The sequence below is a fragment of the Dipodomys merriami genome, unplaced genomic scaffold (assembly GCF_024711535.1).
Source record: "Dipodomys merriami isolate MVZ:Mamm:240054 unplaced genomic scaffold, mDipMer1.0.p SCAF_1, whole genome shotgun sequence".
Classification (NCBI taxonomy): Eukaryota; Metazoa; Chordata; class Mammalia; order Rodentia; family Heteromyidae; genus Dipodomys; species Dipodomys merriami.
Genome location: NW_027202270.1, coordinates 26,965,954 through 26,986,462, shown reverse-complemented (window position 1 = coordinate 26,986,462; position 20,509 = coordinate 26,965,954). Strand labels below are relative to the sequence as shown.

The 20,509-nt window shown below is 37.3% G+C and overlaps 1 protein-coding gene across 1 annotated transcript in view; it reads left to right on the top strand.

Annotated features, from left to right (window-relative positions):
• The window catches only part of Zdbf2 (zinc finger DBF-type containing 2), a 51,953-nt gene that overhangs the window by 9,132 nt on the left and 22,312 nt on the right, over positions 1-20,509 (top strand). Inside the window, 3 exon segments of the mRNA XM_070018619.1 lie at positions 12,446-12,523; positions 12,525-12,551; positions 17,043-17,170. Coding sequence (XP_069874720.1) covers positions 12,446-12,523; positions 12,525-12,551; positions 17,043-17,170 — 233 coding nt within the window.

The window sequence follows — 20,509 nt, the reverse complement described above, 5'->3', positions numbered from 1 at the left end:
AAATGAAGGGGTGCTATTTTAAGTTAGGGGGGCCAGGTAAGGCCTTTATAAAAAACAAGAACAACCCAGAACGTGACATTTGAGTTAATATTTGAATCAGGTTTGGTGCCAGGTTTGCATATGTATATATATACATATATATATGTATATGTATATATATATATATATATATATACATATACATATATGGGAGCAGACTTTCTAGGTAGATGAAAGAAAAGGACAGAGACTCTCAGGCAGAAGAGTGTCATCCTAACCGAAAACCAACAGGTGAGACCAGTGTGGCAGCAGTGGGAGGGAAAGGTGGGTGAGAAGTAATATGCAAAGACGTCAGAAGAGGAGATACCTGAAACTGTCAAGGTTAAGGTAAGGACTGTACTTTATTCCAAGGGAATACGTGTTTGTGTTCTGAGCCCAGTTGTTAAATCCGCTAACTTGTGCTTTAAAAGGATCATTGCCACTACTATTGGGGAGAAAAATTGGTATGATGGTTCTTTAAAATAAATTTTTATTAAGATATAATTCTTATTCTGTAAACATTTTCCCTTTTAAAATGTGAAATCCAGATATGAGTTCAGTGAATATACAAAAGTATACTAATTTCAGAACATTTTCATCACCCTAAAAGAAAACCCTCTATGCATTAAGTAAATATTCAATATTTCATTGTAATCTTTAATTCCTGGGTAAATACAAAACAACTTTCTGTTTGAATAGATTTAACTGTTATATATATTTCATATTAATGGAGTTATGTATGTGAGATCTTTTGTGTACGGCTTTTTTTTTAATCAGCATAAGATTTTTCAAGGTTCGTCCGTGGCATAGCATATATTACTACTTCATTCTATTTTATGGCTGATAATATTCTGTTATAATAATAGTACCATATTTTGCTTATTCATTCAATTGATAGGTGTTTAGGTTGTTTTTACTTTTTTTGGCTACCATGAATATTACTATGAGTATTTGCATACAAGTGTTTGTGTGGACTTAATGTTTTCAGTTCTCCTGGGCATATATGTAGGAATGGAATTGTTGGGACATGGTAACTACTTAACTTTTTTTAGGAACTGCCTCACTGTTTTCCAAAGTAGCTCTACTATTTTATGTTACCACCAGCAATGCATGAGGGTTCTAATTTCTCCTGATTCTTCCCAGCAATTAAAAAAAAATGACAACCATTTCAGTGGGTGTAAAGTGATACCTCCTGTGACATTAATTTGTATTTTCTTAATGTCATTGAGCATGTTTTCATGTGCTTACTGGCAATTTTGTGTATCTTCTTTGGATGAATGCCTATTCAAATCAGGTACTCATTAAAAACATTTTTTTAAAAATTGTTGAGTTGAAAGTCTTTTATGTATTCTGTGTACTGGACCCTAAGGAGAGGCAGGATTAGCAAATACTCTCTCCTATTCATTCTGTGGGTTGTCTTTCTACTTCATTGATAGTATGCATTGATGTATAAAAGTGTTTCTGAGTATGGTGATACATGCCTATAAGCCTATGATCCCAATTCTTAGGGGCGGTGAAAGCAAGAAGATCTTTCCAAGTTAGCTTGGGCTACATAATGAGACCTCAAAAAATTTTTTTAAGCTCTTTTTTTTTTTTTTTTTTGAGGTCTTAACTATGTTGTCCAGGCTAGTCTCCAATTTTCGATCCTCTTGTCTGGGCCTCCTGGTGAGAAGAGAGGTGTGAGTCACCACACCCAGCTGAATGTATTGATTTTGTTTTGTTTTGTGGTGTTTTTAATGTCTGAGGATTATTCAATATAAGGTCATAAAGAAGTATGCCTATAAAACTTCTTTGAGAAGTTTTATAATTGCTCCTACAATTAGGTTTTTCATCCATTTGGAGTTAATTATTCTGAATACATAGAGGTAGGAGTCCAGTTTCATTTTTTAGCTTGTGGTATCCAGTTATTGCCACACAATTTGTTGAAAATACTGTCCTTTGTCCATTGAATTGTCTTGATACCTGTTGAAAATCAATTGACTACATAAAATGTCAGACTGTTTATTTTCAATTCTATGCCATTGGTCTCTATATATCTAACCTAAGACTGGTACCACACAGTCTTTGAAAAATATATTTAATTGACACATAGTAATTGTATATGGTGTGCTATTTTAAGTACTTGTATTCAGTGTTTAATGGTCAGGTCATTGGATTTGGCATATCTATTGCCTCATTTTCCATTTTTGTATTGGGAGCATTCAAAATCTTCTCTGCTGTCCATTGTGAAATATGTAATAAATTGTTGTTAACTGTAGCTACCCGGTGTGCGATAGAATGTTAGAAGCTACTCCGCCTACCCATGTATTCTCCTGTATTTGTTATTCCTTCCACCCCATGCCCTCTTCAGACTTAGTAATGATTATTCTACTCTTCTTTGACAAAATGTACTTTTTAGCTTCTACATGTAAGTGAGAGAATATAGTATTTGTCTTTTTGTGCCTGACTTTTTTCACTTAACATAATATGCTATGTTCTATGTATGTTGTTGCAAATGACAGATTTTATTGATTTTTTTTTTTTAGGCAGTATTGGGGTTTGAACCTAGTGCCTTATGCTTGCTAGCCAAGCACTCTTACCATTTAAGTTATGTTATATCCCCAGGATTTCATTCTTTCTTATGGAAAGAATTGTGTATATATATATATTCACACACATACACATACATGTATGTTTATATAAACATACATGTATGGTTATATACATGTATATAATAGTATATATGTGGGATATATGTGTGATTACATATGATAATATGTCATGTATATATATGTGATATATATGTGTATCACATATATCACATTTTCTTTATCCATTTATCCATCTATAGACCCCTAGGTTAATTCTACTCTGTTTCTTGGCTGTTATTAATGGTACAGATAAGCATGACATTATTTCCTTTCGGTATGTTCCTAGTAGTGAGATTGCTAGGTCATATGGTAGTTCTATTTCTCATTCTTTGATGCTAGCTTTTTGTTTTGCACGTTGTTTTCTGTTAAGGCTATACGAATATTCCATTGATAGTATGTGAGAGTTTTTTTTAAATCTACATCCTTGGTAGCATTTTTTGGTCATCTTTTTGATGATAACCATCTGACTGGAGTGAGAAGATATCTCATTGTGTTTTTGACTTGCATTTCTCTGATGATGTGATGTTTAGTGATGATTAAGATGATTTTGAGCATTTTTTGTGTACTTCTTGGCCATCTGCTTTTTTTTTCTTTTTGTCGTGGGGCTTGAACTCAGAGCCTGAGCATTGGCCTTGAGCTTTTGTGCTCAAGTCTAGTGCTCTACTGCTTGAGGCACAGCTTCACTTCCAGCTTTTTAGTAGTTAGAGTATCATAGACTTTCCTGCCTAGGCTGGCTTCAAACTGCAGTCCTCAGATCTTGGCCTCCTAAGTAGCTAGGATAACAGGTGTAAGCCACTGGTTTCCAGGTAGCCATATGCATTTTTATATCCTCTTTTGGAAATGTCTATTTAGGGCATTTGCTTATTTTAAACTTAGATTATAATAATATAATACTTACTATTATTTTACTGTTGAGTTATTGGATTCTGGAAATTTATGCTTTGATTAATAGTTTGTCACAGTTTTTCTCTGGTTCTATAGGTTGTTTCTGTCTCTCTGCTAGAATTTGAATGTTGGGCTTGTACTTGTTCCTGCTACTTGAGTCAAGCTTTAGGCCTTTTTGCTTTAGATATTTAAATTTTTATTTAAGTTATATTGAACCCAGGGCCTCACACTTGTTAGGAAGTCTACCACATGCCTCTAGCTCTTGCTTTAGTTTTTTTGGGTCCAGTCGTGGGATTTGAACTCTGGGCCTGGGCGCTGTCCCTCAGCTCTTCAGCTCAAGGCTAGTGCTCTACCACTTGAGCCACAATGCCACTTCCGGCTTTTTTCTTCTTGCTTATGTGGTGCTGAGGAATCGAACTCAGGGCCTCAAGCATGCAAGGCAAATGCTCTACCACTGAGCCACCTTCCCAGCCATTTTTTTTTTTTTAAGACAGAATATTGCCTGGGGTACACTGAGACCACAGTTCTCTTTTTCTTTTCCTTTAGTTCTTTCTTGTCAGTCGTGGGGCTTGAACTCTGGGCCTGAGTGCTGTCCCTCAGCTCTTCAGCTCAAGGCTAGCATTCTACCACTTGAGCTACAGCACCACTTCTGAAACCAGAGTCCTCTTATTCATGCTTCTCAGGTAGTTAGATTACAGTTGTGTACTGCTATGCCTAGTTTTATTTGTTGAAATTGGGTCTTGCTAACTGTTTGCTGCCTGTCTTTGCACAGCTATCATCTCATCTTTACCTTTTGAATACCTAGAATTATAGGCAATGCAGTCACTGGCCCTAGAGGGAGTTTATTCTTTCTTTTGATTTACTTTTAAGTACAGAAATATTTTTTTTTATTTTTTTATTTTTTTTTGGGTCCGGTCGTGGGGCCTGAACTCTGGGCCTGGGCACTGTCCCTCAGCTCCTCAGCTCAAGGCTAGCACTCTACCACTTGAGCCACAGCGCCACTTCCGGCTTTTTTTTTTTTTGTGTGGTGCTGAGGAATCGAACCCAGGGCCTCGAGCATGCAAGGCAAGTGCTCTACCACTGAGCCACCTTCCCAGCCCCAACAGAAATATTTTAATTTAATTTAATCCCATTTGTCAGTTTTTGCTTTTTGTTCCCTGTGATTTTGGTGTCATTTTCCAAAAAAAATTCTTGATCTAGACCAATGTTCTGAAGCAGTTCTCTTATTTTTTCTTCTAGTAGTTTCATAGTTTCAAATCTTAGACTTAATTCTTTGATTCTTTTTGAGTTGATTTTTGTATGTTTTATGAGACAGAAGTCAGTGAAACACTGGTGGCTCATGCCTGTAATCTTAGCTACTCAGGAAGGCTGAGATCTGAGGATCATGGTTCAAAACCAGCCTAGACAGGAAAGTCCATGAGACTTATACCAACAATCAGAGCCAGAGATGGAGTTGTGGCTAAAATGGTAGAGTGCTAGCCTTGTACAAAAGGTCAAGGACGGCACGTAGGCTCTGAGTTCAAAGCCCCAAGTCACCCCCCCCCAAAAAAAAAGAGAAGTCTCTTTTGCATATAGTTATTTAGTTTTCCCAGTACCATGTAGGTTTTTTTCTGCCGCTAGTTGCTTGCAAGTATGTGGATTATTCCTGGGTTTCTATTAGTTTTCTTTGCTTTATTGTCTGGTCTTAAACCAAGTACCATGTTGTTTTGGTTACTATAGCTTTGTAGTGTATTTTGATATTGTATTATTCTACATTTATTCTTTTTCTCAGGATTACTTTGGCTATTTAAGGTTTTTTGTGATTTCACATAAATGTTACGGATTTTTTATTATTGCAGAGATCAATCATGTCCTTGATTAAGCATAGCATTGTGAATAAGATTTCTTTCTCAGCAGTTTTGTTTTCTGATACTGAGGTTTGAACTTAAGGCCTTGTGCTCGCTCTCAGCTGTTTTGCTGATGGATGGTGCTTGAGCCATGCCTCCACCCCTACCTTTTTTTGCTGGTCATTTGAAGATAAGAGTCTTGTCAATTTGTCTATCCTGGCTGGCTTTCAGATCTCAGCCTCCTCAGTAGCTGTTTATAGGCATGAGCCACTGGTTCTTTTTTTTTTTTTTTAATTTATTTTATTTTATTTTTTTTTTGGGTTCAGTCATGGGGCCTGAACTCTGGGCCTGGGCGCTGTCCCTCAGCTCTTCAGCTCAAGGCTAGTGCGCTACCACTTGAGTCATAGCACCACTTCCGGCTTTTTTTTTCTGCTTATGTGGTGCTGAAGAAGTGAACCTAGGGCCTCATGCATGCAAGGCAAGCGCTCTACCACTGAGCCACCTTCCCACCTTTTTTTTTGTTGTTGTTGTTTTTGGTCGGTCCTGGGGCTTGAACTCATCCCTCAGCTCTTCAGCTCAAGGCAAGTGCTCTGCCACTTGAGCCATAGCACCACTTCCAGTTTTCTGGTTGTTTTAGAGATAATTGCCTCATGGACTTTACTGCCTGCGCTGGCTTTGAACCGTGGTCCTCAGATCTCAGCCTCCTGAGTAGCTAGGATTACAGGTGTAAGCCATCAGTGTCTGGCTCTTTTTGTTTTTGAGACATGATTTGTTTGTTCGTGCCACATACAACTGAGGGCCTGGGCACTGTTTATCCCCTTCCTGACTAGGGCTCTGCCCATTGAGCCACACCCACACTCCCAGCTTATGGACGGCTTAGAGATAGGAGTCTCTAAGAACTTTCCGCCAGATCTGGCTTCAAACCTCAGCCCTCAGATCTTAGTATCCTGAGTAGTTAGAATTACAGGTGTGAGCCACTTGTGCCTAGCTTGAAATTAGCATTTTGAGTTCCTGTTATTACACTAGATGTCTCTTGTTTTAGAACTATTTACTTGATACAATTTGTGCAGTCTACTAGTGTTTCTGTTTGTTACTTCATTTCCTTTAATTGAATTCATGCCTTTATCAGTACACAGTGCCCTATTCCCTCCCTCTTTCTCTCCTCCCTCCCTCCCCTTTCTCCCTCCCTCCTTTTCTGTCCCCTCCCTCCTTCCCTCCTTTCTTCCTTCCTCCCTCTCTCCCTTCCTTCTCTCTGTCTATCTTTCTCTTTCTCTCTTTCCACTTTTTCTACTGTTACTGGGGCTTGAACTCAGGGTCTTGAGCTCTCACTAGGCTGTTTTGCTCAAGGTTGGTATTCTACCACTTGAGCCACTCCTTAACCTCTGGCTTTTTGCTGGCTAATTGGAGATAAAAAACCTCAGATTTATCTGCTCAGGCTGACACCAAACTACAATTCTCAGATCTTAGCCACCTCAGTAGCTAAGATTACAGGTCTGAGCCACCATTGCTCTGCCTACAGTGACATTTTTTTAAAAACATTTTAACCTGAAGTCCATTTATCTGATAGAAGCATAGTTACTTCTATTTGTGTTTAATTTCCATGTATATATAGTATATCTTTATCCTTTCAGTCTGCGGGTAATTTTAAGGTAAGTGTCTAGTAGCAGCATATCATTGAGTTTTTTTTTGGTCAGATCATGGGGCCTGAACTCTGGGCCTGGGCGCTGTCCCTCAGCTCTTCAGCTCAAGGCTAGTGCTCTACCACTTGAGCCACAGTGCCACTTCCAGTTTTCTAGAGGTTAATTGGAAATAAGAGTCTATTGGACTTTCCTGCTCGGGCTGACTTTGAACTTCAGTCCTCAGATCTCAGCCTTCTGAGTAGCTAGGATTATAGGTGTGAGCCACCTGCGCCCGGCTGTCTTACTTATTTATTTTTGTTGGTCATGGGGCTTGAACTCTGGGCTTGTGCACTGTCCCTGTGCTCTTCAGCTCAAGGTGAGCACTCTACAACTTGAGCCACAATGCCACTTCCGGTTTTTTGGTGGTTTATTGGAGATAAGAGTCTCACGGACTTTGCTGTCTGGGCTTTGAACCTGGATCCTCAGATCTCAGCTTCCTGAGTGATTAGGATTACAGGCAAGAGCCACGGGTGCTCGGCTTCAGTCTTATTTTTTGATCAATTAATTTGGTCTGTATCTTTTATTTGGAAAATTATTCTGTTTACATTCTAACTTATTACTGATAAGTAAATATATATCCTTGTAATTTTGTTAAATTTTTAAAATGTTTTCTATGTCTTTTTTTTTTTTTTTTTGTCAGTTGTGGGGCCAGAACTCTGGGCCTGGGTACTGTCCCTCAGCTGTTTTTTATGTTTTTTATATACTTTTTCTATATTCTTGTGCTGCTAGTACAGGACCAAATTAAGCCTTTAGGGCTGATATAATGCTGGGGAATTCTAGCAGTTTTTGCTTGTCTTAAGAAATATTTTATTTCCCTTTAATTTCTGAAGTATAGCTTTTTGTTTGTTTGTTTTTGCCAGTCCTAGGGCTTGAACTCAGGGCCTGGGTACTGTCCCTGAGCTGCTTTTGCTCAAGGCTAGCACTCCACCACTTGAGCCACAGTGCCACTTCTGGCTTTTTCTGTATATTTGGTACTGAGGAATCAAACTCAGCGCTTCATGCTTGTTAGGCAAGCACTCTACCACTGAGCCACATTCCCAGCCCCTGAAGGATAACTTTGATAGATGTGCACGTGCGCACGTGTGCGTGCGTGCGTGCGTGCGTGCGTGCGTGCGTGCGTGCGTGCGTGTGTGCGTGTGTGTGCGTGTGTGTGTGTGTGTGTGTGTGTGTGTGTGTGTGTGTGTGTGTGTGTTCCCCCAACCTGGGGCTTAAACTCAGGGCCTAGCCACTGTCCCTAAGCTTCTTTTGTTCAAAGCTAGCACTCTTACCACTTGAGCCACAGCACCACTTGTGGCTTTTTCTGTTTATATGGTACCGAGGAATCCAACCCAAGGCTTCATGCATGCTAGGCAAGCACTCTACCACTGAGCCACATTCCCAGCCCTAGATGTGGGATATTTTGGTTGACACGGTTTCTTCCCCTCTAAGGACTTTGAATACCTCTCCTGGATGGAAAGGTTTCTGCTGATAAATCAGTTCTTGTTCTACTGGATGGAAATTCCCTGTGTAACTAGGTGCTTTTTTCTAGACACTTTTTAAATTTTTTAGACTATAATACAGCCCAGAATATATGTTATCTTTCCATTGTTATACCAAAATACCTGAGATAATCTTCTTACAAAGAAGAAAGGTTTATTGTGTTCTCTGTTTTGATGGTTTTATTCCATGATTGCTTTGCACCTGTGGTGAGGCAGCCCATCATGTCAGAGAGTATGTAATGGAGCAGAGATGTTCACTTCATGGCTAGGATAGGAGAAAAAGAGAAAAGCAACAGGAAATTTCACAGTGTCCTTTAGGAGAAACTCCCAATGATGTAAAGCCTTTCATTAGATCCTCCCTTGTAAAACACTACCACTTCTGATAGCACCAGGCAGAAGAGCATCCTTCAACACATGGGCCTTTCCTTGATAATAATAATCCTCTCTCCTAAGACTTTCTTTGTTACTTCTTTTTTCTTTTTCTTGTTTTCTAAAACATGGTCTTGCTATAGTCCAGGTTAGATTTGAACTTGTGATGTTCTTTTTTTTTTTAAACTTTCAGCAAAGATTTATTTTAGCATAACAGGGTTAAAGTAGCGAGAAAGAGAGAGTTCAAGGCTACCATTTATTTTGGGTGAATGAGATCTCTAAATGATATTTTTCAGGACGTGCTTAGCTAAGGAATAGTACAAAGTGAGGTCAGTTTTTTCTATGTGGTAGTACTGGTATGGCAACTTAATAGCTACCCACCTGAGCTCAGGACCTGTAAGAGCTGCAGGCTTCTCTTGTAGTAGATAGTTGACGTTTTTGGTGTGGGTGGGATCCCTTCTACAAATGAGAAGTCCATGCTGGAAAGTCCATGTTGATTCACAGTTGATGTTGGGAATTGGGACAGTAGTTTGTGCTTAGTTCTCTCCTGCTACAGTTGGGATTTGTGCTGGTGACTTGAGTCCACCCCTGGTGATCTTGGAAGCTGTGGAAGACACTTTATGAGATAAGACATAATGGGAGAGATCTGATCATGGGGAGCATACTGTTGAAGGAGAGAATGGAAGCCCAGATCCTTTTATTCCCGTGTGTGTGTGTGTGTGTGTGTGTGTGCGCGTGTGTGCGTGCGTGTGTGCGTGTGTGCGTGTGTGTGTGTGTTTATTTGTTTGTCTGGGTGTACAGTTTTGCTGCATGCTTCCTCCTACTATGATTTGCTTCTTGCCACAGGCCCAAAAGCCACTGGGCAAACCAGGTATGAACTAGAACTTGCAAAACTGTGAGACAAAGTAAACCCTTACTTACCCTTTTAAGTTGATTATCTCAGATAATGGAAAGCTGACTAATGCACCTTCTTTTATATATAAGGTCACTGGAATGTCTTTGCTCAACAATGTGTCTGCCATCTCTCTACTTAATTTGATAGCTCTTTCCTCAGACTAGTGAAATGGCTGCTTTGTATTCTTTGTCTTGGTCCTTTTTTATGGAGAAAGACTTGTTGAATATGTCTAGAGTGCTTTTTCCACTGTCACTGCTGAGCACTGTATCTTTGTATTAATTTTGAAAGTCTAAAAGTTTGAGTCCTCTTTATTTGAGTTGTCTAATATTTTTCAGTATTTTGGATATTCTGGGTTCCTTGTATTTCCATATGCATTTTAGGTCATGTTATTAATTTCTGCAGGAAGGAAGCTGTATTTTGACAGGATTATGTTGAATCTGCAGATGAATTTGGAGAGTATCCATCTTAGCTCATTTTGATAGAGCTTCCTTTAAATCTTCGAACAGTGTTGTAATTTTCACAGTATGAGCTGCGTACATACATTAAATTTATTTGTATTTTTTATTCTATTGTAAATACAGTTGACTTATTAAATTTGTTTTTACTTGTCCATTGCTAGTATATAGAACTACAATAGCTTTTAAAACACTGATCTTGTATTATGCAACCTTGCTGAACTTGCATAATACTTGTTTGCTGATTCCTTGAGATTTTAATTCCTTGTCCTCGGCAAATTTTCCTACTTCTTTTCTAATCTGAATATCTTTATTTCTTTTTCTTGCCTAATTCCCCTTGCTAGGATCTCTAGTGTAATCAGTATTGAACAGAAGTGGTGAGACTATACAAACATGTCTCCATTAATTTTATAGAGAAAGCTTTTGTTCTCTCACCATTAAGAACAATGTTTATTAGATTGAGAAAGAAGCCTTCTAAGGGCTGGGAAGGTAGGGCCCAGTGGTAGAGTGCTTGCCTTGCATTCATGAGGCCCTCGGTTTGTTTCCTCAGTACCACATAAGCAGGAAAAGCTGGAAGTGGTGCTGTGGCTCCAAGTGGTAGAGTGCTAGCCTTAAGCTGAAGAGCTGAGGACAGTGCCCAGGCCCAGTGTTCAGGCCCCACGACCCACAAAAAAAGAGAGTAGCTTTCTAGTCCTAGTTTTAGAATTTTATTATGAAAGATACATGCTTTGTCAGATGCATTTCAACAGTATGTGTTTTTCCATTAGTCTATCTATATAGTTAGTATATTACCATATTAGTCAGCTTAGGCTACCACAATAAAATATGATAGACTGGTGGCTTAATCAAGTTAAATTTATTTTTGAGGGCTAAAGAGGTCCAAGAGCAAGTGCTGGCTGATTGGTTTTTGGTGAAGCCCATTTTCTAGCTTACAGATGGTAACCTTCTTATTGTATCTTCACTTGTCCAGGGAGAGGATGCTTTCCCTTCCTCTTATAAAAAGCCACTAATCCTACTAAATTAGTACTGTATCCTAAAATTTCATTAACCTTAATTACTCCCTATAATAAAAACCTTGTCTCCAAATGTAGTCATTAGTGGTTAGAACTTTTGGGGGGACATGGTCAGTCTGTTTTTTGGGTGTTAAATTAAGCTTGAATTTCTAGGATAGCTCCCACTTGGTCATGATGTATAATTTTTATATGTTGTCGGATTTGGTTTGCTAATATTCTGTTGAGGATTTTATATATGTTATCATAAGGAATGTTGGTCTGTAGCTTTCTTTTCCTGTGATGTCTTTGTGTGGTTTTGGTATTAGGTGTTACCGGTTTCATAGAACAAATTGAGTAGTGTTTTGTTCTCTTTCTGTTGTTAAAAGTTTATGAAATATTGTTCATGGAGATTTTAACATATATTTTTATGGTAATAGTAGCTATAGTTTTCTGACCAAGGTGGTGTTAACTTAGAAGAAACTGAGTTTTTCTTTATGGTCCGTACTACAGAATGTGTCTCAGGTTAAGTAGTAAATTGATGTTCCAGTTCTAGTATAATAAACTATTACATCTTAAATAGTTAAAGTAAGCATATAATATGTAAAAATTCTGCTGTGTGGTGGCATTTGTTTTATTTAATTCATAGTAATCACCTAAGTTCATATTAAGAAAAAGTTTTCATTGTTGTGATTTTCCCCCCATTTACCCTTTTTAAAAGAAACACTTTTTAATTCTGGCAGAAAATAAATCTCAAGGCTCTCTTTAGTATTTCTCTCATGATTGGAAAATTATTTAATTACCTGAATTGAAGATTACTTGTTGAACCTCGGACAGTGGTACAACATTAATTCTTTAACTTCAGGTTCTAGTAAATGAGCATTTAGTGAATTTTTTGCCTCACATTTAAAATAATTTTTATACATTTGGATACTCTTGCACTAAATTGACATTTAAAAAGATTCTGTTCATGACAGATAGAGTGATTTATATTAACTATGAAAGCTTGGGAAAAACACATATTTCACGGCTTTGGAAAACTATTAAGGCAGTGAAGAAGTGGGGTTTAGATCTAGGGGAATATCCAATAGAAGCAATGGAAGCCAAAAGAAAGAAAACAACTGCCAACCTAGAATTCTCTACTCACTAAGTATATCTTGTAAAAGTAAGGTAAAATAAAAATATTTTCAGGAAACAAAAATTAAGGGAATTTGTCACCAGCAGACCCCCACTAAAGGAAAAACTAAAAGGAGTTCTTCAGGCAGAAGGAAAATGATTCCAGATGGAACCTCAGAGATAACAGGAAGTAATGAAGAACAATGGAAAGGTAAATATGTAGGCAATCTAAATAAATAATGTTTTTTGGGATTAATAGCAATGCCATTATAGGTTGGGAGGGTAGTAAATGGAGTTAATTTCTAAGGATCTTACATTGTTCATTAAGATAAAAGTTAACTTTAGACTTTGTTAGTTTAGAGTTGGTTATTGTAATTTTGTTACTTCTATAATAATTTTCTAGAAATATATAATATATACTTATATATTATATATTGTGTAGGGAAAAGCAATTGAAAACAGGTTTAAAAGGACAAAAGATTTAAATCCATGTATATCCAAGCATTAAGTAATAATAGACTTAATGCTTGAATTAAAACAATATTCAGTGCTGAGGGCAGAGAGGGGCTGGTAACTCAATGGCAGAGTGCTTGCCTAACATGCATAAAGCCTTTGCTTTAATCTGTAGCACCAGAAAAAAAAAAGTTAAAATATTAGCCAGTATTTTATCAGAAGTTCTATACCCAGAAATAAAGAAAGATAAAAGATTAACATTACAAAAATAAAAGTCAGATAAGCAAAAAGGCTGATATATATACACTTACATATGATTATGGACATAGAAAACCCAAAAGATATGTAGATAAACTATTAAAATTAATAAAGGCATTGAAAAGGCTTTTGAAGCTGGGTGTGGTGATGTGTGCGGGTAGTACTACTTAACTTTTGAGACTGAAACAGAAGGATTCCTGGTTCCATGAGAAATGGAATTTTGAGACGGCCTGGGCAACATGTGGGGCACTGTGGCTTATAAAGAGAAACATCCAACAAACCATATGCACACATGACTAACAGAACTGTTGAACCAACTGAAAAAGCAATTGGATTTTTATATGTAAACGCCATGTAAAGAATAAAATTTAATGGATATATCTTGTACAGTTACATCACAGAATATCGAATCCTAAGGAATAGTTATAACAGAATATGCCTACAATTTTTATTAAAAATCATAAGCATTGGGTTGGGGAATTTAGCTCTGTAGCAGAATTCTTGCCTTAGCATCGTCCAGGTCCTGGGTTACCCGATCACCAGCACCGAGGAAGTGGGAGGCCTGTAAATATTGAAAGAAGTTCTCATGTTCTTCCATTGGAAGAAGGAGAATTGTAAATATCTCCATAGATTGTTATTTCTATCCACTGAAATTCAGAAAATCTCAGAAAAGTTTTTTTTTTTAAATGAAAAAGTCAGTCTAAAAATAAACAATGGGCTCATGCCAGTGGCTCATACCTGTAATCCTAGCTACTCAGGAGGCTGAAATCTGAGGATCACCATTTGAAGCCAGCCTGGGCAGGAAAGTCAAGAGACTCATATCTCCAGTTAATTAAAGAAAAAGAAGTGGTGCTGTGGCTCAAGTGGTAGAGAGCCTTGAGCAAAAGGAGCTCAGAGACAGTGCCCAGACCTAGAGTTCAAGCCCCAGGAACAGCGAAAAATAAAACAATGAATATCCTAAAAAGATAAGAGGAACCAAGATAATCTTCAAAATCATTGTGAGAGGGTATATGATGGTATATGATGCCAAGTATCAAACTTCCTAACCTTTGGTCACTGAGGCAAAGTAGTCTCAGGGCAAACTTAGGAGAACCATGGAAACAGAAGACAGACATGGTGGTTAGATTTAAAGGTGATGCTGCAAAGCATTGAAGTCAGTTCTTCCTTCAGTGAGTGATACTTGATCTATTGGATCTTGGTTTGTGGAAAAATGAAACTTTTATTGCTGAATCACTCTATGATTCAGCAATAATATCATCCAATATCACCCAAGTGATATAATAAAGAAACAAATAGGTGAAACTCTCCATGACTTACATGAGGAAGACCACTATCTGGCTTCAAAACGTACTGAAAGAGGGGTTGGGGATTTAGCTCAGTGGAAGATGACTGGTCTAGCAACTACAAGGCCCTGAGTTCAGTCTTAGAACTGCCAAAAAAAAAGTATAGAAAAGAAAAATAAATACTAGGTTGCATCAGAGTTAAGAAAAAGTAGAAAATAAAGTAAAAGGACAAGTTGAAGAGAGGAAGATGTGGCCTGAAATGTATAGAACTGAACATAAAGTTTATGTCCAAAATAAATAAGGAATTTCTACAACCTGATAGACAAGAAGACCTATTTGAAAAACAGGAAGGGGCACCAGGGTTTGATAATGGATGCCTATAATCACAAAAGTATATCAAGTTCGAGGACAACCTGGACAACTGCAAGACCTTGTCTAAAATGATCATCAGCAGCAACAAAACACAAAAACCAGGAAGAGATTTGAAAGACCCATCCCACCCTAAAAGAGCCTATCCCATTAGCTAATAAATATGAAAAAGCTATCACAAAAATTGTAGTTTAAGGAACATGGATACACGATTGAACATCCATATTAGCTAAAATAAAAGACTGACAATACTACGTGTTGCTCTACTTCCAAAGGACAATACTATGATATGAACTATAATAGAGGTGAAATTGATGCAACCATTTGGAAGACTGGTCTCTAATGAGTACTAAAGCTGTGCATATACATATTTTATGCTTCAGAAGTTTCTTAGTAGTATACCCCAAAATATGTATGTATTGGCACCAGAAGACATATACTAAAAAGGTTCATTGAGCATTATTGTAATGACCAAATACTGGAAGCAACACCAAATCCATCAAGAAGACAATGAGCTAATATGGAATGAGCTAATATGGAAAAATATCACTAATAAAATGTTGAATGAGAAGGTGTATACAAAAGAATACGTGTTGTAAGACTCCATTTATATGACTCTCAGAACCTTTCAAACCTACAATATTAAACATTAGGATAATACTTTGGTGAAGAGGGAAAGAATATTAGATTGGCATGGGGCATTGGGTTTCTTGGTTCTTATTAATTTTCATGGACAGATGGTTATGGATGTGTTTATTTGGTGATAATTGGAGCTATATGCATATGATTCGTGCTTTTATTTGTATTATATGTCAATTCAAAATTTTAGCTGGGGCATGGCTCAGTGGGAGAGCACCAGCCTATCAAATGTGAGACCCTGAGTTCAAACCCCATTACTGCCAAAAAATTAAATTCTAAAGGAACTGACCCATCTGGGATACATAGCCTGGTGGTTACCACAATTTATGTAACTTCAGTTTTCCATTCACATTGTTGGTTTTTCTTTTGGCCTTGGTAGAGAGAGGACAAGGTTGGATTTTCATTGACTTTATTTCCTTGTGTGCACTCATCACTTCAACTACTGGTAGTCTAGCTCTGGTGATGGAACTGAGCAGTGGGGAGTTCTGTAGCAAGAAGATTTTTGAGAATATCAAATTTAGATTGTTAGTGAGACCAAGATAGCATTATAGAGAAACCCTTTGAAGTAAACATGGATGGAATATTTCCAAGAGTTGTAATAGTGTTGAGGAGTTGATTTTTCTTTTATCACCTTTACTGTGATATATGTAAAATTAGTGCTAATGCAATATAAAGAAAAGAGCGTAAAGCTTTAGGATGAAACTCAGATTCATATCCTGGCTTCTTTGCTGCCTACTAGCTGTATAACTTTGGGGAATTGACTCTTTAATTTTTTTTTTGTGCCCCAATTGCTTCCTGTCAAAAAGGGCTCTATTTTTGACTAGATCACGATGAAGATGGACTGCCTGCCCTGTGTTTGTTTGGTACATTGTATGTCTCAGTCTTCTAGGCTTCTTTCTCTTGCTAGATACTAAATGATTAGTAAAGACAGATTTTTTCCCCCTGACACTAAATGATTAGTAAAGGCAGATTTTTTTCCCCTAACTGTGGCAAGACTGAAGTATTTTCTGTATGTATTCTAATAGTCTGCTTAAGGCAGAATTCTTTGAAGGAAAATAGCTTATTGTGAATTAATTTTTGCTTTTTAGTATAAGGATCCAACCCTGTTCTCTCTTTTCACAGATTTTTAGTAAAAAAAATTGCTCATTGAAAAATACAAGATTTTATAAGAAAAAGTATCCATAACCATATCACACATGTAGATGCTTTTAGGATTTTGGTGTATTTTCTTCTTTTACTTGTATTTACAATTTAAACTGTAGTTTGAGGTAAAGCCATACATGTGTATTTTGTTATTTTTCTTTTGCATCCCTCATTTTTTTAATATGTAATATTTCTCCCTAGTCATTAAGTTTTCTTTGTATATCTTAGATAGTATATATAATATGAAGCATCTTAGGGCATAGTATAATCCAAGGATTTTATTGTTGGATAGGGAGTTTCAAGTTTTTTGTGTAAGCAATCTCTTTAGCAACTCATCTATATTTTAAGTAATTTTCTTATATTGAGAAAAATACAATCACTGTATTATAAAGAAGATTCTTTTAATTTTTTAATATATATGTTTTTAGAACTGCTGTTTGGGAAGGATATCACTTTATACTTCTACCACAAGTATATAAATTAATCCATTTTGTAAAATTCTCACTAGTAGTGACTATTACTGATTTTAAAATATTCACTTTCCTTTTTCTTTATAGCATTTGTTCAGTGCTCAGCACCGAAGCTCCACCAGACAGAGTAGAAATCGTATATGTTCCAGTGGTTTGATGGAACGTTTCTTGCAGGATGTATTGCGACACCACCCATACAATTACCAAGACACCAGGTAAGAGAGCCAAGCGGAATTATACTACATGCCTCTTGATTATCATTGGACTTGTATTAATGTTTGAAGACTTTCTAAGTGTGTTAAGAAATGCAAAGGTAGGGTTGGAGATGGGGTCAGTTGGTAGAGTGCTAGCCAATGAGCAAAAGCGTCAGATACCAAGTTCAAGTTCTAGTCTAGGATCTAAAAAAAGAAAGAAAGGAAGGAAAGAAAGGAAGAAAAGAAAGAAAGAAAGAAAGAAAGAAATATAAAGTTGAGTGGGGGGGATTGGGGGGTGTGCCAGTGGCTTATATGCCTGTAATCCTAGCTACTTAGGAGGCTGAGATCTGAGGATTGTAGTTTGAAGCCAGCTGGAGCAGGAAAAGTCTGTGAGACTTTATATCTAATTAACCACCAAAAAAAGCCAGAAGTGGAGCTGTGGCTCAAGTGGTAGAGTGCTAGCCTTGAGCAAAACAGCTTAAGGACAGTGCTCAGGACCTTGAGTTCTAGCCTTAGGACTGCCCCTCCCCCCCCCCCCCCCACACACACACACATGAAAATTTATTTTATCCCTAAGCAAGTGCTCTTATCACTGAGCTGCACTTCCAGCCCTAAAGTGAACTATTAAAACCTACTAATTTCTATTTGCAATTTTAATTTTTCTAGCTTAAAGAAGACATTTCATTATAGGATAAGAATATACTTCAATGGTAGAATGCTAATCTAATATGTGCAACTGTCTGGTTTCTATCTCCAAAATCATAAGAAAGAAGTTTCACTAGAAAATATGTGGGCTATATGCTTGCTATTCCTAAATAAAAGTCTTAGGCCAACAGTGCCAGTGATTCCTGCCTATAATCCAAGCTGCCAAGGAGGCTGATGTATGAGGATCACACTTCAAAGCCAGCCCAGGCTGGGAAAGTCCTATGAGGCTGTTATCTGCAATTGACGGTCAAAAATGCTGGAAGTGGAGCTGTGGCTCAAGTGATAGAATACTACTTGTGCAGAAAAGCTCAGGAACATCTCCCAGGCTCTGAGTTCACATCCTCAGACCAGCATACACCCACAGACAAAAAGTCTTAGACCATTAACTAGTCATATATATTTAGGAAGTTTTATTTTAAGTATGTCAGAATTAAGTGGGGGTAAGGAGTAGAATGGTGGGAGCAAAACTGTATCTAGAAGATAAATAACATAAAATCTGGGTGATTGTAGAAGAGTAAGAACAGTCAATAGTAAAAAGGTAAATCAGTTCCTATGAATTTAATTGCTTACTTATGAATCCTGAGTAGAAAAGGTACCAAGCAAAAACAAATGTCTGTAATCTGAATGTCTAGATAGATTTTTTTTGTTTGATTGTTTTTTATGAGACTAGTTTGGTTCCATGTAAGGGTTAGTATCTTTTGTTAAAGAAAAACACTGCTAGAAAATCAGATTTCATATTATGAGTTTGTAGCCTCAGCCAGTGTAAGATAAAGCAAAATAGTACTGTTTTCCTGTTTCTTTTGTCAAGAACTTGTATCATTGAAGACTAGATTTTTAAAAATTTGGGTTTTAATCAGTTTCTACTTATTTGATTATGCAAATTTTTGTAAATTTGTAAATCCTTGATAGAGACCTCTTAGTAGGTTTTACCAATTTCTGACAATACCAGAAGTGTTTGAGGATTATCATTTCATGTCATTCTTGCCAGAACTAGGATTCTCAGCCTACTTTTCTCCTCTTCCAGCATGATAGGCTCAAAAGCCAACATCTCTTTTCATTAGCCTTTCTTTGGGAAAGAAGAGATTCTTTTGGAAATTTATAGGTCATATTTTATCCTATGCATTATGTGTTCGTATACTTTTCTATTAATGTACTTGTATATTGTAGATCTGCTAGAGGCATGACTTAAGCAACAGAGTGATAAGAGTGCCTATCACTGCAAAAAAAAAAAAGTCTTTGTATTTTCTTACAGTGTGTTATCTATCTTGTGGGCCTGTCCTGGAGTTTGAACTCAGGACTTGCCTCTGTCCTTGCTCAAGACTGACATATCACTTGAGCCAGAGCTTCATTTCTAGTTGGAGATAAGAGTCTCAGATTTTCCTGTCTAGGCTGCCTTCGAAAAGAAGTTCAAGATTTCAGCCTACTTAGTGGCTAGAATCAAAGGTGTGAGCCCCTAGCTCCTGGCTATGGAATAGTTTTGATTATCATTTTCTTTGTGACTAGAGATGTTGAACATTTCTTCATGTATCATCCATTTGTATTTTTCTGAGAATTACTAGGTTCACTTCCTCAATTAATTGAATTTGTTCTTTTGTTTTTTTTTAAGCTATTTATATATTCTTTTAATCTCCATTCTTCTATTTATAATCTTTCAAACGTTGAATAGCTGGTGAAGATTTTCTTTAGGTTATTCCTTGGTTTTGGTGATTGTTTCTTTTGTTGTGTAGAAATTCTTAATTTTACATAGTCAATTCTTAACTCCCATTGAATGGGCTTCTGGAAATATATTCAGAAAAAATATATCTGTGTCTATAATTTCCACCTTCCCAGCCCTTTTGTACCATTTTCCATTATATATTTTGACTCTTTTGTAAAAAATTAGTTGGCTATAGCCATATAGTTACATTTCTAATTCTTCTGTTCTGCTTCCTTGGTCTTCAGGTCTATTTTTGTGCCAGTACCAAGCTGTTTGTATTACTATGACTCTGTAGTATAAAAATTGAAGTTTGGGATAGTGATACCTCCAGTTGTACTCTTTATTTAGATTGCTTTTGCTATTCAGGATGTTTTATGCTTCCATATGAAATAAGGATTGATTTATTTCTATGAAGTGAAACATGAAATTTTAATGGGGGATTGAATTGAATTTGTAGATTGGTTTTTGGCAGTATGACTATTTTCACAATACTAACTCTGCTGATCTGTGAACATAGGCAGCCATTCCATCTTCTGGCATCTTCTTAGATTTCTTTTCTTTCTTAAAAAATTGTGTTGGGTGCTGGTGGGTCATGACTGTAAGCCTAGCTACTCAGGAGGCTGAGATCTGAGGATCACAGTTAAAAATCAGCCCAGGGAAGGAACGTCTCTGAGACTCTTATCTCCAATAAACCACCAGAAAACTGGAAGTGGCACTGTGGCTTAAGTGGGAGAGTGCTAACCTTGAGCTGAAGAGCTGAGGGACAGCGCCCAGGCTGAGTTCAAGCCCCACTACCAATAAAGAGATTCTGTACCTTAGCTTTTCCCCCCTCAAGGCTGGTGTTCTACCACTTGAACACTCTCAGCTGATTGGATTTTCTTGCCCAGGCTGGCTTCAAACTTGGTCCTCAGATCACAGCCTCCTGAGTAGCTAGGATTACAAGCATGAACCACTGGCAT